The sequence below is a fragment of the Colletotrichum truncatum genome (genome assembly GCF_014235925.2).
Source record: "Colletotrichum truncatum strain CMES1059 chromosome Unknown Contig_0012, whole genome shotgun sequence".
Taxonomy (NCBI): domain Eukaryota; kingdom Fungi; phylum Ascomycota; class Sordariomycetes; order Glomerellales; family Glomerellaceae; genus Colletotrichum; species Colletotrichum truncatum.
The window spans coordinates 748,185-762,442 of record NW_027222409.1 but is presented as its reverse complement, the minus strand read 5'-3'; the positions used below and the strand labels follow the sequence as shown (position 1 = coordinate 762,442).

General features: G+C 52.6%; 4 protein-coding genes across 4 annotated transcripts; 1 reads left to right on the top strand and 3 right to left on the bottom strand.

Annotated features, from left to right (window-relative positions):
• Positions 1 to 335: 335 nt before the first annotated feature.
• On the top strand, positions 336 to 4,661 carry CTRU02_215041 (rossmann-fold nad (+)-binding protein; the record flags this gene model as incomplete). The annotated part of the gene is made up of 6 exons (XM_070206351.1): positions 336 to 617; positions 670 to 2,166; positions 3,273 to 3,323; positions 3,482 to 3,841; positions 4,141 to 4,302; positions 4,638 to 4,661. The coding sequence occupies 6 exons, from the start codon at positions 336 to 338 to the stop codon at positions 4,659 to 4,661; spliced, it is 2,376 nt and encodes a 791-aa protein (XP_070059994.1).
• Positions 4,662 to 4,789: 128 nt separating this feature from the next.
• CTRU02_215040 (60S ribosomal protein eL18) lies at positions 4,790 to 5,790 on the bottom strand (the record flags this gene model as incomplete). Its single annotated transcript, XM_036726449.1, has 4 exons — positions 4,790 to 4,867; positions 4,933 to 5,300; positions 5,411 to 5,515; positions 5,787 to 5,790. 4 exons carry the CDS (start codon positions 5,788 to 5,790, stop codon positions 4,790 to 4,792), a joined length of 555 nt encoding a protein of 184 aa, XP_036581636.1.
• An 857-nt stretch (positions 5,791 to 6,647) lies between these two features.
• Positions 6,648 to 8,001, bottom strand: CTRU02_215039 (mitochondrial carrier; the record flags this gene model as incomplete). Its single annotated transcript, XM_036726450.1, has 5 exons — positions 6,648 to 6,891; positions 6,948 to 7,084; positions 7,144 to 7,419; positions 7,528 to 7,872; positions 7,993 to 8,001. 5 exons carry the CDS (start codon positions 7,999 to 8,001, stop codon positions 6,648 to 6,650), a joined length of 1,011 nt encoding a protein of 336 aa, XP_036581637.1.
• Positions 8,002 to 11,648: 3,647 nt separating this feature from the next.
• Positions 11,649 to 12,949, bottom strand: CTRU02_215038 (pre-mRNA splicing factor; the record flags this gene model as incomplete). The annotated part of the gene is made up of 6 exons (XM_070206350.1): positions 11,649 to 11,698; positions 11,759 to 11,832; positions 11,896 to 12,113; positions 12,171 to 12,270; positions 12,349 to 12,405; positions 12,867 to 12,949. 6 exons carry the CDS (start codon positions 12,947 to 12,949, stop codon positions 11,649 to 11,651), a joined length of 582 nt encoding a protein of 193 aa, XP_070059993.1.
• Between the last annotated feature and the right edge of the window lie 1,309 nt (positions 12,950 to 14,258).

The window sequence follows — 14,258 nt, the reverse complement described above, 5'->3', positions numbered from 1 at the left end:
TAGTCAGCCAAACGTTACTACACTACCACCCCCAACTTGACATCGACATCGCGAATCTCATCCAAAACAAATGCGGGCATCCTGACTATTGCCGCAAATTAAAAATATTGGCTATCAATCCTAACAGTCTGGTTTTGGGAGATTACCACACCCCTCTTTTCGACCCAACCTAACACAACTTTCCCGTGTCGACGCGCTCACGCGCTGAAGCAACAACAAAACTGCATAATGCCTTGCAAAACAAGGAATATGGACTCGGAGGAGGCAAGTAACCATGTCTCTAAGAGTCGTTGTCTCTCTCACGAGACTTTATTGCTAACTGTCTCTTACAGAGGATGGCCGCAGCCCACGAACTCGAGTTGAAGCACCAGAAAGCCATCCACCAGACTCAACTGATTGCCAAAGAAGAAGATTCGAGGAGAACAAAGGTCACTAAGCAAGTCCTTCTCGCGGAAAACTCGACATTACGCGAACAGCTTGCGGAAAGGGATGTTCAGATCTCCGAATTGACTGGTAGATGCGACGAAGCAAGGGCGGAGCTGGATTCATTGAAGACGATAAATCGCGACCAAGAAACTCAACTCAAGGCCCAGACGAGGGAGTTCGCCAATATCAAGGTTGGTGTCACCCCCAAGTCTTTGCAACTTTTCTAAATTGACAACGCGCCAGGCCGAACTGGAGTCGCTTAACACAATGTCCCTTGAGTCCACAAAGGTGCTGTCCGAAAAGCTTACCCTTTCTCGGGAACTTAACACGTTGAAGCCTGAGTTGGAGCACTTGCGGTCTCAGGTGGCTCATCAGCAGACTGCGGTCGCGGAAAAGTTAGCTCTAGAACGGCAACTTAATATGGCTGAGGTGGAACTGGCAGCTGCGAAACGAGCGCGGGAACAACAAGTAGCTGAATCTGAAAGCAACAAGACAGCCGAAGACGAACTACGAAACAAGCTCAAGGACGCCGAGAAAAGATTGATCGCCGAGAAGCGGGAAAGGGAACAATTGCAACAAGACCTCGAATCCGCGCTTGCAGCTGCGCAGACAGGCGAGGACAATAAGAATGTTGAGCGTGAGCTGTCAAAGAAGTTGCAAGAGATGGAGAAAGCTCTTCAGGGCGAAAGACGAGAGAAGGATAGGCTTCGCAAGGAGAGCGAGATGGCCCAGTCAGAAATCCAGGCGCAAAATGAGATACTGGAACAACGTCTGGATACGGTGAAGTCGAAATTGCGCAATACTCAAGAAGAGCTCAAGGCAGTGCGCTCAGAACTGGTGCATGCTCGCCCAGTGCCCACAGCGTCGGCGGATCCAGTTGTGCGGGCTGGTGGCGCAAAAGCACAGAACGCTCGCAAGCGCAGAGTCGAGGAACTGACCATAAACGACATGAGTATCGGAACGCCAGAGGAAATCACACGGGGTAGACGGGCCGTGAAGAAGAAGGGCTTGGAGCAGACTCTAGTCGGCGAAAAGTCGTTATTCTCCATCACTCCGTTCTTGAACAAGAGCAAGACACTTAGTGTTGAGGGTGCCGTTGCCGAGGAGGAGGAGGAAGACGAAGCGGACGTTAGTTATGTGCCGATGGCACACGTGAACGCTCAAAAGGCGGCGGCCGAGGCTGAGGCTGACTCTGGGAGTGAAGCCAATGCGGAGCCTGAGCCTACAGCCACGACCGATGAGCCTGATAAGCAACCAGTTGCTTCCAAAGAGACCGCATCCAAGACGAAAACTAAGGCCAATGGGGAGCCCAAGAAGGCACGCGGAAGGCCCAAGAAGGCGTTATCTGAGGCCTCGCCTAACATGCCCACACAAGCCCTTACCGCCAGCAAACCTTCAACCAAATCAGCTTCTCCGCTCGATAAGGTACTCGAAGAACCCGAGGCTGATACAGAAGAGAAAATGAAGGCCGATACCGCGAGCAAAAAAGCGCCAACAGCCACCGCCGCAACCGCAAGCTTGGGCGTACGCGAACAAGAAGTGAAGAAGAAGAAGCGCAAGCTCGCAGGTGAATCAACAACATTGTTTGACGATGATGGGGAGGGTGAGGCGGCGGTTGCAAAGCGTCCTGGCGGCAAGGTTGGGCTTGGTGCAAACAAGCTGGGCAAAACTCATTTGACCATGGCGCGAAATGCCTTTGGCAAGAAGACATTCTCACCTTTAAAGAAGGAGAGACGGGGTGTAGGTGCTAGTTTCCTGGCTTAAGAGGTGCCAGGGCCTATCGTTTTTAAGCATGCAGGGCTGCGCCTTGGTTATTGACTGGATGGGGAGGCGTATTATGGCCATATGAATTGCATCGGCGGCGTTGTAGGACCAGGATACGGTTATCACGGGATTTACAGGATCAAGACGGGTGTATAAGTAGTGTTGCATTTTCTCTGAATGAAGAGGCCTTACAGGACATATTCTCAACATGGTCTATTTGTTTTAATGTACATCGCTGGCTAGAATGGTGTCACACGGACCACTGCATATATCGGGGCATGCATTCAACCCATGCACCCGGCTATTGTTTCCCATATAAAACTAACGGGGATGTCATTTTGTGCATGAAAACCTTCAAATCGGTAATTACCGAATAGACGGTTATATAATCAACCCAATAACCCCTAGACAGTCTCTAATGAATGGAAGCATCTTTTTTTACCCCATAAGTGGTGGGCAAATTGACTGCGTGACATGATGCTTAGGCCAAAGGAAAACTGGTCTGGAGCAAGCTGCCCACCCCTGTTTTGGTGCATACCAGAAGCTTGGGCCAATCAGCATCTTGGAGCAACTACATTTGCAGAAGCTTCACTTGAACTACCAAATATTTGTCCGGCTGCTGCCCTTTGACTGAAATACACGACTTTCACTTCTTGGTTTTTCTTCCCTTTTTTTTTTCTTTGCTTCTTGATTATTTTGGCCCCTGAGTGCAATTGAGCTACTGTGATACCGCCCTGCATTTCGAGTCAACACTCACTAATCAAACTTAACGTCAGACTCAGCATCACGATGTCCAGAGGGGTCTGTCGCGGTTTTCTGCGCGCACCAAAAAGCCAGCCCTTCGCCAGCCCATTAACAGCATACGGAGCATGCAAGCTGATATGTGCTCCGCCTGGTGGTCAGACGCGGTGGTCGTCTTCCAATTCCAGGTGGAAGATGAGACAAGGCAAGGATATTTTTGCACGCGAAGCCAAAGTCCAGGGACTCAAGAGCAGAGCTGCTTTCAAGCTTCTCGAGGTTCTTACACTCTTCCAACCACACCACTTCTGAAAAGGACGCAATGGAGCTGATGGAGGCTACAGATGGATGCCAAGTACAGAATTTTCCGCAAGGGACAGACGGTCGTAGACCTGGTGAGTATTCGAATCTTTCCTTTGCCAAGGCATAGTAATATACTGAAATTCAACACAGGGCTATGCGCCGGGTAGTTGGTCACAGGTATGAGAACCCTCGGCACTTGGTCAACTGCCAATATGGGGTGGACAGATTGAGACGTGTAACGTGAATATAGGTCGCCGCCGACCGGACCAAGCCCAACGGCCAAGTCCTAGGAATCGACATCATCCCGGCGCAGCCACCCAAAGGCGTCTCGACCATTCAGGGCAACTTTCTCTCGCCGGATGTTCAGAACATGGTCAAAGATCACCTTGTCCGGGCTAAGAAGCGGCGTAACGATGAATCGCCAGCCCCCGCACCCTCCTCGTCTGAGGGAGAAGAGAGTTCTTACGAGGATGGCACCGAAGACGTCGAGCCCTCTGTTATCGAGGACAAGCCGAGCTACATTGACATGGAAAGAGCAGCTTCAGATGCGCCCCCGGTGACTGAGGAAGTTGCGGGCGGAGCAAAGACCAAAGATGGCCGGTTGGTGGATGTAAGTTTTACTCGATCAGAAAAAGACAAAGAGGCAACACTACAGAGATGCAATGGCTGACGGTGAAAAAAAATTTACATTTAGATTGTATTGAGTGACATGTCAGCTCCTTGGGACCAGACCACCGGGTTTGGCGTGAACAGTCTTAGTAATCCATATCACAGGATGATGAACACGAGCGGAATGGCCTTTCGGGATCACGCCGGCAGCATGGTACGCCCCAGTGCCCCCCCCCCCCCCCCCCGTCAAGAGGTGATGAGACGCAGAGGCAGATCAGCTGACGAGACAATGCATTCAAGGACCTCTGCTCGGCGGCGCTCCAATTCGCCAGCGACACCCTCAAGAATGGTGGGCACTTCGTTTGCAAGTTCTACCAGGGATCGGAGGACAAGGCATTCGAGAAGAAGCTGAGGACCTTGTTTGCCAAGGTGTTTCGGGAGAAGCCCGAGTCGTCCCGCAGCGTACGTGCCGGACCACCACCACACGATCTTTTTGTTGTTCAGTTGAAGCTCACTCCAGCGGCAGGACTCCAAAGAGGCATATTTTGTGGCACTCAGGAGAAAGGGAAATGTACAACTATAGTACTATAGTAAGATAGTCAGGGGCATAGTAAACAAGGAGATATCACAGGGACGCGGGCAGATATTCACGTGAACACGAATAGCACGGGAGGGAGGGACTGTACGATGTGAAGGAGAAAAAAAAACCCAGCCCTCACGGCCGCCCAAGAGATGCCATTTGACGCCATGCGAGAGTTTGTAGTCGTCAATTCTTTTTGGATTCCTAACCACGCCAGTACCATGCAGAAAGTTCCCTGTAAAGCACGATGAGAGACCCTCATCGGCAGTCCATAGCTGTAATAGCGTGTCCGCCAGCGCGACAAGAGCGCGCACGACCAACCCCGAAAAAGAGGATGGTGATGATCCCGAAAACCAGTACCACCACCGCTTAGACCTTGAAACCGCGGGAGCGTCTGCGACCACGGGCACGCTCGAACTTGCGGCCCTTGGACTCGACGTAGGGCTTCTGCAGAGGTTGTTAGCAAAACACATCCACTTGGGATTGGGCGAAATCGAGAGGGTATGCCGGACCTTGTGCTTGTGGGGACCGAAGCCGAAGTGCTTGACGGCCTCACGGGCGTTCTTGGGACCGCGGAGGAGCAGGGTGTTGCTACCAGTGGGGGCGCGGAGAGCAAGCTGGTCGAGGGTGATGGCCTCACCGCCGGCGGCAGCGATGCGGGCACGGGCGGTGGAGGTGAAGCGGAGAGCCGCAATGGTGACCTTGGGGACGGTCAGGAGACGGTTGTCGTCAGTGACGGTACCGACAACGACGACGGTCTTCTTCTCGTTGCCGTTCTTGATGTTGGCGGCAACGCGGGAGAGGGAGACGGGAGGGCGGTTGATGCGCGACATGAAGAGACGGCGCAGGATGACCTTGTTGAAGTTGGACTCGGTACGACCTATGTGTAGCAAATATTCAAGTCAGCCATTGATTGAAATAAACACAGGCTGCGGAGCCGCTTTGTGAAGAGCAAATTTTCTTCTCGGAATCATGAAGGAGAACACTTACGGGTCAGGAAGCGGTAAAGCTTCACGAGGAGCTTGAGGTACACATTGTCGCTCTTGGGAGCCTTGCGGTGCGTGCTGCGCACGTGGTGGCGGTCGAGATCAATACCTATAAACGGGGTGAAGAGCCCATCGTCAGCCTTTTGGTTCAATCATGCTCTGAATGAGGCGGAAGTCCATCGTCCACGACCCCCCAATGTCTTTTCTTATGAAAGATTTTTCTGCACTTGGCAAGAAAACACAGAAAAGTGACAATTGGGGGGACGGGTGAGGTTTTGCGCGCGCCTAGTTCGCAGAATAGCAACAGCGAGATCCCATTGAAGGGTTCGCGTGCACAATCCACTCGCATGTAAAGGCTTGGAATGGGAATTCCTACGTACCCATCTTGTCGTTAGACTCACGGAGTTGGCGAATTTGAGTCGATGGGTGGCCGTGGTTGTCGTCGTCGTGTAGATGGAAAGACTCTGGAAATTTCACAAGGTGGGCTGCCAGAAGAGTGCGTAGGAAAGATTGTGGGCGCGAAAATTTGCCCTAATGTTAGGCGACAAGGCATCAAACCTTTCTAATTTTTTTTTCTCTCCTTCCCTTTGCGGGGCCCGTGCAGTCTAGTGGACTGGTCGCTGCAGGAAGGCGGACACGGCTGGACCCTTGTCTACTGATGTGGACCGTGCCCTCGGTGAGCGGTGTGTCTCGGTGAGGTTCCAGTTCTGTCAGCCATAACCTTTGCGCTGGAGAAAACCACAATTGTTTACTTGCTCGTTTCACGTCAAGCATAATGGCTTTGAGGGATTGTAATTATACTACCACATATATCACGTACACGGAGCGCAAGAATCTCGGTTCATGCTATTGTATTGAGATGACCTAGGGTCTATCATGTGCCAAAGCTAAGGTACTTGCATGTCCTTCCATGACGGGATGACCACCAGTTCCAATTCCTCACTATGCGCGTAAGGGCCAAGCAACGGACAACTCTCTGCCTTTCTTATGAATGCTTGAGATAGTCTTGTTGTAATACATTATAAAAACACGGATGGATGAAATGCCGGGTATGAGAGGAAAAAAAAAGTAGAAGAAGTAACCCGGGAGGCAGTCTCTCTGCCCCATGGTGGCTGATAATGCAAGCCATCGTCTAGTTGTAACCGCCCTATGATCGACCCCGAGTTTTTGTGTTCTTACCGGCTAACGTCTTGTGGCCGTGATGTGTTGTTAAAGTGAGGTGTCGTGAGATGCTGGTTTGCTCAGATGGCAGCCTCGGAGTTGCCATCTTCCCTGAGAGACACCAAAAAGTCGCGGGAGAGCTCAAAACTGAGCCAGCTGGACGCCATACTCGGCGCGACCTTGAGAAGGTTGGGAACAATGCCCTTGTAAAGACCCTTGATACCCTCCTGGGCAATGATAACCCTGATGGCGTCGGTAATACCCTTGTACTGGTAGCCCATGCCGGTCATGGTGTTGATCTGGAATCTTCGGCGCAGTACATCGCTGTGAAGGCGTCAGCAACGTAAATAGCACCAACTCATTATTAGGGGGCAACTCACAAGGGGTAAGTACATGTCTGAGCGACGGCACCCGAAACAGCTCCAGCCAGCAGCTTCCTCACGGCGCTGGGGTTCTTGTCGCCCTCAGGAGTCAAGTACTTGCGGACCCACTCATACACCATGAAGTTGAGGCCGACCTGGAATGATGTTTTAGTACAGAGCCCCGAGCGGTAGGTGTTATCCGAGTACCACATACGTAAGGAGCAACGCCAGCAACGGTCGGGATGATGCCGCGGTAAAGAGCTAAGAAACCACCCTCGGTCTTGTACATCTTGGCCATAGTGGCCCACATGCCGGGTAGCTCTTTAGGTCTGGCACCCAGCTCGGCGAAGGATGCAGACTGAATAGACAGGCGAGTGCGCACGATGTCGAGAGGGTAGGTAAAAAAGACGGAGGTGATTCCAGCGATGCCACCGCAGGTCAGACGAGCAAGTGGAGACAAGTCTGCACCGGGATACTTCTCAAAGAAGCTCTAAGAACGGTCAGCACAGCACTCGGTATTTATTTGCCTTTGCCCAAGCTCCAAGAGGACGGGCAAGGTCGGTACAAGGGCAGCACGGGAGAAGTGCGGGATGCTCACCCTCTTGTAGAAGTTGTAGCTGCCGAATTGGACAGCAGAGTATGGCACGATACGGACACAATTGGTTCCATTGCCTCGCATAAAACCTCTCCAGCCTTCCTCCCTCCACATCTTGGCGAGGCCTTGGCCAACAGACAGCTTATAGGCATCTCGTCCAACGCTCTGCACCTGGAACAGGATCTTGAGGCGCTCGAGTGGCGAGACAACAGTTCGAGAGACGGCACCAGCGACGCCTCCAGCGCAGAAAGCAGCGATAACAGGTTGAGAAATGGTTTCGCGAACGCGGTCCATGCCTTTGACAGGAACAGGCTCGGCAGCGATAGACACCGCCGTATCGTTTGGAGGCTGGAGACGCAGCAACGTTTATGTCAGTTGAGGTTCTGGTTGGAAAGACAAAACAAGGAATTTGGGAGGGTAGTGAAAACAGCTTGGTGGAAGTGCACAATGGGGTAGCAGACGACTCACAGGCGACATGACTTCAGGCTCTGGTCAATGAGCAGTGCGGATGTCTTTTTCTTCTTCAAGGCGCAAGACTCTGAACGACAAACGAGCAGACTGCTGAAGCTCCGAAGCCGCCTTATTGCTATGAAGTTGCTTGCATTTAAGACTCTTGTAGTTGTTCTGTGAAAAGAGCCGGGGTCAAAGAGGGTTGCAACTCCAGAGAGGTGTGGAAGGATGCTCTGAAAGAATGACCCAAAAAAATGGCAAAGAGATGATAAAAGGAGTCTAGAGGGAGGTCGGTGACAACAACGGAGGCATAGTCGAGGGGTTATTCGAGGAAGCGGAACGAATTTGAATCATCAAAGGCAGGCTCGTCGTTGGGAAGAGGCGGTGGAAGCAGAGGGGTGTGTCCTCGTCGTGGATATCGCGGTTTTTATTTTTATTTTTTCCCCGTCACAAGGTGGTCGCCAAGTTAATCTCCCATATACCGCGGCTATGGCTTAGACGGGTCCAACTTGGGCGGCAAGGGGGAGTATGTTGAGTATTTGTCTTTCTGCGCAACTGAAAATCGTTAACGAGTGTTGGATGGATCGTATCGAGAGTCGCGCAGTAGGAATCGGGAAGTTGGGAGTCGAAGAGGACAGACCGAACGTTGCAGATCCGAATTCAGAGGAAGAAGACGGGATGAATCGCAGTCGATGCGGCCACCGAGAGCAGACAGGGGGGAGGGAGAAAGGACGAGACTGACAGAGGTATGGCAGATGCAATGGATGAGGCGAAAGATCAGGCTCTTCGCACCTCTAGGAAACCTTTGATAGTTGCAGCAGTTCAATGAGGGGCGTCTGAGGACAAGGTCGCGAAAAGGGAATCAGCTGGTTAAGCAGATGCGGACGTGGACGGTAAACGCAGAGACGGAACAAGGCGCAGACGCAGATCAAGATCCGGGCCAGATCCAATTTCAGCTACCTACATAGTAATACAGCCTCCCGGTCCCGGTCCAGCCTTTTCAGTCAGAGGGTAGGGGGGGGGGGGGCGGACAGCTGGCAGTTGGCAGGCTTCAGAGCCACCGCCACTACCATCAGCCAGCGCAGTGCCAGTGACAGCTCTGAGGGGAACGGAATGTATCCGTAACCCCCAGAAGAACCAGGCGCCCCGCCTAGGCACGAGACCCGGGGCAGTACCTGTACAACTGGTGGAGGACAAGCATGGGCTGGCAGTACCCGAGGGAACACAATACGGCGTTTCCTTGGACGGCTAGTTATGACCAGCAGGGGGATCTCGGCCAATCAAAAGGCAATTTCGCAGTGGAGAGCTGTCCATGGACGAGATCAATCCGGAGAGGTTTCGCGTGCCGGTAGTGCACACCTCCCCAAGACTCTGCTAGTTTCAGTGGAGCGACATCCAAAAATCTCCACACTAATGACGACAAACTGGGGTGGGAGGAAACGGGGGTCCATTGAGTGAGTGAGCCAGCCGACTCCCGCTATTTTGTGACGTCTCAGCAGCACGTAGCAGTGCTCATGTGCCTCAGACCAAGGGAGGGATGAGAGGGCAGATGACGGGGAGAAGAAGACAAGATCTAGGTCACGAGCTTTTAGAACTAATGGCATACTATATCCAGAGGAGATAGAGTCCTTTGGTGGTAGCAGCAGCATTATCCATCTCAAATCACTCAACCTGTTTAGAGGGGGATTGGTTGCTTGGCCGAGTTTACGTGTACAACGTTGGCCAGACTTGACTGTACCTCTCCGAATCCCAATTGAGTGCATATAGGATGCCGTGGCATATTATAGTTGCAACGTTCTCGTTTCTTTCTGTCTCCTTTGCGCTTTGAAGCAAGAATCAGGCAGATGAACACTCCCATTAATCACGTCCTTCTCGTAATATCTACCTGCCATATCCATAGTATCTGTGTAATCCAACCAATGCTTGAACTGAGAGGTTATCTCTGCCACTTAGTGGTATGCATGTTACACTACATGGGGCTGCAGCAACCAACAGAAACATAAACCCCTTGACTACTCTAGATTTCATCAGAGGGACTCCATCTGCCACCATATTAGTAACCGTAAAGGTACAGAGACACCCGCACATTGCTCGAGATACGATGCGGCCACAGTAGGCAAGCATAGTCACGTAATTGGGCTGCTTCTAACCAGGTCTCAACTGAACCATGACTGGGCAAAACCGGCAGTCATCCTACTTCCTCGTAAGTTTTACATACTGCCAATGGCCCCTGTGACAGAAAAACATGGCTGTAGAACCAACCGATTCAAGTTTACGGCCGCAAGTATCTGGTACAAGCCCTCTCTCACTTGGACAGCTTGGCCTCCCCGCATCTCCCACCCCTCTCGTCCTGCATTACAATGTCCCATCCATCAATTCCGACACTCAGGACCGGCCCTCTCTCACCCGATTCCGGCTTCATCCGGGTTACATCGGGGCCAGTTACCGAGCCTCCTCCCTAGTGTAGTTCCTACCCCTCCGGCTCATCCCTATCAATCCTCAGCATCGACAAGCGCGCTTCGGCATGCCAACACCCCGCCAACTTCCTCGTCCCCCCCGCTTTGCACCCAGAGACAAGACGAGCGCTGCCTCGTTGCGCCAAGACCACCCCTCCGATGTCATTCTCAGAGGAACCAACCGCATCTCTTCCGGTTCTCTTATGCTAAATCAAAACATTTCATTGTTGCCTTTGCTTCTTAACCACCCGCCCTGCTCGACCCCCAAGGCATCTCCCTAGTTAATACACCTGCTTCCAAGCAACCCCACTCTCTGCTCACCTGATTCACTCTCAATGTTGGTGGTTTACACATGTTCATATTTCCTTATCTCCCACTGAGCTATTTGAGTGCTACAAGTTCGCCCAGCCGGGGTACAGCAAACTGCAGGTTGTGTGCATGACGCTCGTTGGCCTCGTGGAAACCAAACGACATACTTACGTGAACAGCTGCCGCCAACAGGAGGCCGTGAGGCATGGGGTGGTGCGCTTGCCTGCGCATACATCACATCTCAGTGCCTTCAAAGTCCAGTCAAATGGCTTTCGGAAGCTCTTGAGATGAAAGCATCTAGTTCATCATAATGCCTCGTATCAAGCTGTAGACGCATGTGTCCACCGCCATGTATCCCATACCTTACCGATACATGAGAGAAAAGGCAACGACAGTGACACAAGCCATAATTAGTTGTAGTTGCCGATAATTCCTCGTCACCGCTCACCTCCCAAACCTCTTTGGGGGCCTCAAGACCTCGTCAACAGCAACGGCGTTCGTCCATGGTCTTTTTTGGAGTCACAAAAGCAACACGCGTGTACCCAATGCTGCAAATGCATCGCACAGTCAAAAACCTACATTTCAATTTCTAAACTACGTATGAGTAATGCTATCAAATGGCCGCCACAACCTTCGTCGTCTGCAGCACGTTGCCGAGGACGTAATTTCGCCAATTATCGTATCTCCGAAATGCCTAACGATTTTCGAGTGCTGCCCACGTCGAACAGCCCAGCCTCCGTCTGCTGAGCTCGAAGCCGAATCGGTCGCGTCGAGACTAAAAAGCTCCCAAAAGGTGAGGACACTTTACAGATCCAGGTTCAAAAGATATGAGGAGAACCGGGAAAGAAATCACAAAACTTTTGGCAAAGCCGCGCACAACCCGACAAGAGAAATTGCCAAGTATACTTATCACTCTGCGACATCCAGGTCGTCATGAGCAGGGGGAGGACTGTCAACGGCTGTTTACGGCGTAATCGTTAGCACGCATGTCATGGATCGTTATTTACCAAGTTACGTACCCTTTCGGTCGTCGCCATTGGTACCGTTCTCGCGGGGTTCACGCTCCTCGCGATCCTCCTTGGGATCCCGGTCACTACCACGATATAATGTCAGTATGTCCATTGGATCCACGCGGAACCTCGGAGGGGCTACGAACCGTCGGTCAGGGCTTCGGGAGCGGTCGCGGGTGTCACGGCGTTCGCGGTCGTAGTCGCGGTCGCGGTCACGACGGTCATCCTTTCTGGGGGAGTAGTCGCGGGTGCTGCGACGGGGAGAGGGCGAACGGCCACGGCGAGGAGAGGAACGGCGGGGAGCACGCTCACGGTCCCGGCCAGAGTCGAAGCGCCAGGAAGCAGAAGGAGGAGTACGAGCCCACTAGGTTTTTGCGTGTCAGAGTCGAACGAGGGCGCAGCAGTAGGCGTGTCATCATACCTCGATCTTCAGGATGTCGTCGCGGCCGATGCGCTTGTTGTGCATCTCATGGTAAGCATCGTCAGCGTCGCGGCGGTCCTCGTACTCAACGAAGGCGAACCTGAGATTTCTGGTTAGTTACTGAGCTACAGGTGCATGGAATTGGACCATGCAGAATGTACGGTGGTGCCCGACTTACAGTCTGCTAGAGGCCGAACGAGGAGCAGGGATGTCGCAGCGGACGAGGTGTCCATAGCTATAGTGGGGTCAGAAGGTCAGCATCTCCTCCATACATACATTTGGATATCGTTTTTTTTTCCCCCTCGATTTGGTATTTGTTTGGTTGCTTATTCATCAGAGAGACAAAAATCAGCCGTCGAAGGAGGGGGGTGCGGAGCAGAAGTGCCTGCTCAGTCTGTTCGAACTGCCACGGGAGGCTGGCAGACCACGGCGGCGCGGACAACGGGCGGCGGGTTGGGAGCGCAGCCCGAGCGAACGACGAGGACAGGACGCATCGGCGGGGACGAGGACGAGGGAGGCATATAGTATTGATATGCTGAGGCAGGAGCAGCGGAGGAGGACGGGAGGACGAGGGCGTGTGCGGGAGGGGCGAGGGAAGGAGAGGAAGATCGGAAATCTCGGAAAGCTCTCGCGTGCCGGGCAAAACAGGACGGACGGAGGCATCGACGTGGGATTTTCTGACTTCAGTTGACATACCGTTCGAATTCGTAGGCGAGGTCTCGGGCGCGAGTGCCGTGGCTGAAGCCAGTCACGTAGAGGGTGGTTCCACCGCGCGACATGATTGTTGCTTCGCTGACTTGGCTCGTGTAGTGATTTTTTTTTCTTGTTTGGGATTGGATCAAAGAGGGAAGAAAGAAGAGGGAAGTTTGTCTCCCGGGGAGATGGAGACGTTAGGCGATAAACAAGGGCTGATGGAGCAGCTCCTTTTGACGGGGGGTGACAGGGGAAATCGGATGCGCGTGGTGTTGTTGGAGGTGACGATGATGGAAGTGGTAAGAGGAGAGAACAGAATAGGTTGGCTCGGGATCGGCCTGGCGCAACAAAAAGATTTTGGTACGGATATGGGGGAATGAGGCCGGGTACGTACCCGTTCAGGTCCACCCTTTGTGCTGTGACTGAAGCCCAGGACGGACGTCAGTGGCCAGGTCAGAGCCCGTGCTCGGAGGTCAGAAACAAATAGCTTACATAATTCTGTTTATCCAGTACTCCGTATTTCTTTCAGTTTTCCGCGCACGGGAGAATCTCCTCTCCCACCAGCATGGCGGTCTGAGAAAAGAAATGCATTTCCTGTTCCCACATCCAAATGGATAGGTAGATATTACAAACTTAGTACGCAATAGCACCTGTAGTAGATAGTAGGCACAGACAGTGTGTGTCGCGTGTCAGGGCCTTTCCCCCTTAGGCCATCTCCCACGGGCTTCCAGAAGCCTGAAGACGACGCTCAGCACTGCGCAGTATGTACTGCACTCAAACGGACCTCCACTGGAAGAGCCTGTACTAGTAGCGCTTCAATGATAGCAGCGATCACAGTGCCGCTAGGGTTGCAGCTAGCGCAGGTCACCTCATGCCCTGTCGAAATAGAAATGTCAGGAACACCCGGCCCACTTGAGATGCCTGTGATGTCATTAGTGACCAGGACTGGCAAAACTTACTTTTGGCACTTACGGAATGAGCTCCAAGGTGACCACCTTCGCTCACCGACGATGGCCCGATTCGTTCCACTGAGCCAACCTAACTCAACCCAAACCTGTGTTGAATCGTTTGGCCTCGGCACCACAAGGAAACATAACCGACAACGATAAAAAACGACAAACACCACCCCCAACTTGCAATGGCTGTCGCATAAATGCGGCGATCAATAGACAGTCTAAGCTGAGCAGCTAACGGCAAGTGTCGGGCATCTTGAAGACCAGCGCGCATCGACCGACAGATTGGGGTTCGAGCGCTGCTTCTGCCCCAGGATGCGACAAATTCACGTTAGAGAACATACGGCCAACGTTCCTCCTAGCCCTCTCTGCCCCATTTGGCCATAAGTAGTGGGAGTATGCGGCTCCGATCGTCTCATCACCGTTTTTCTGTTGACAGGCC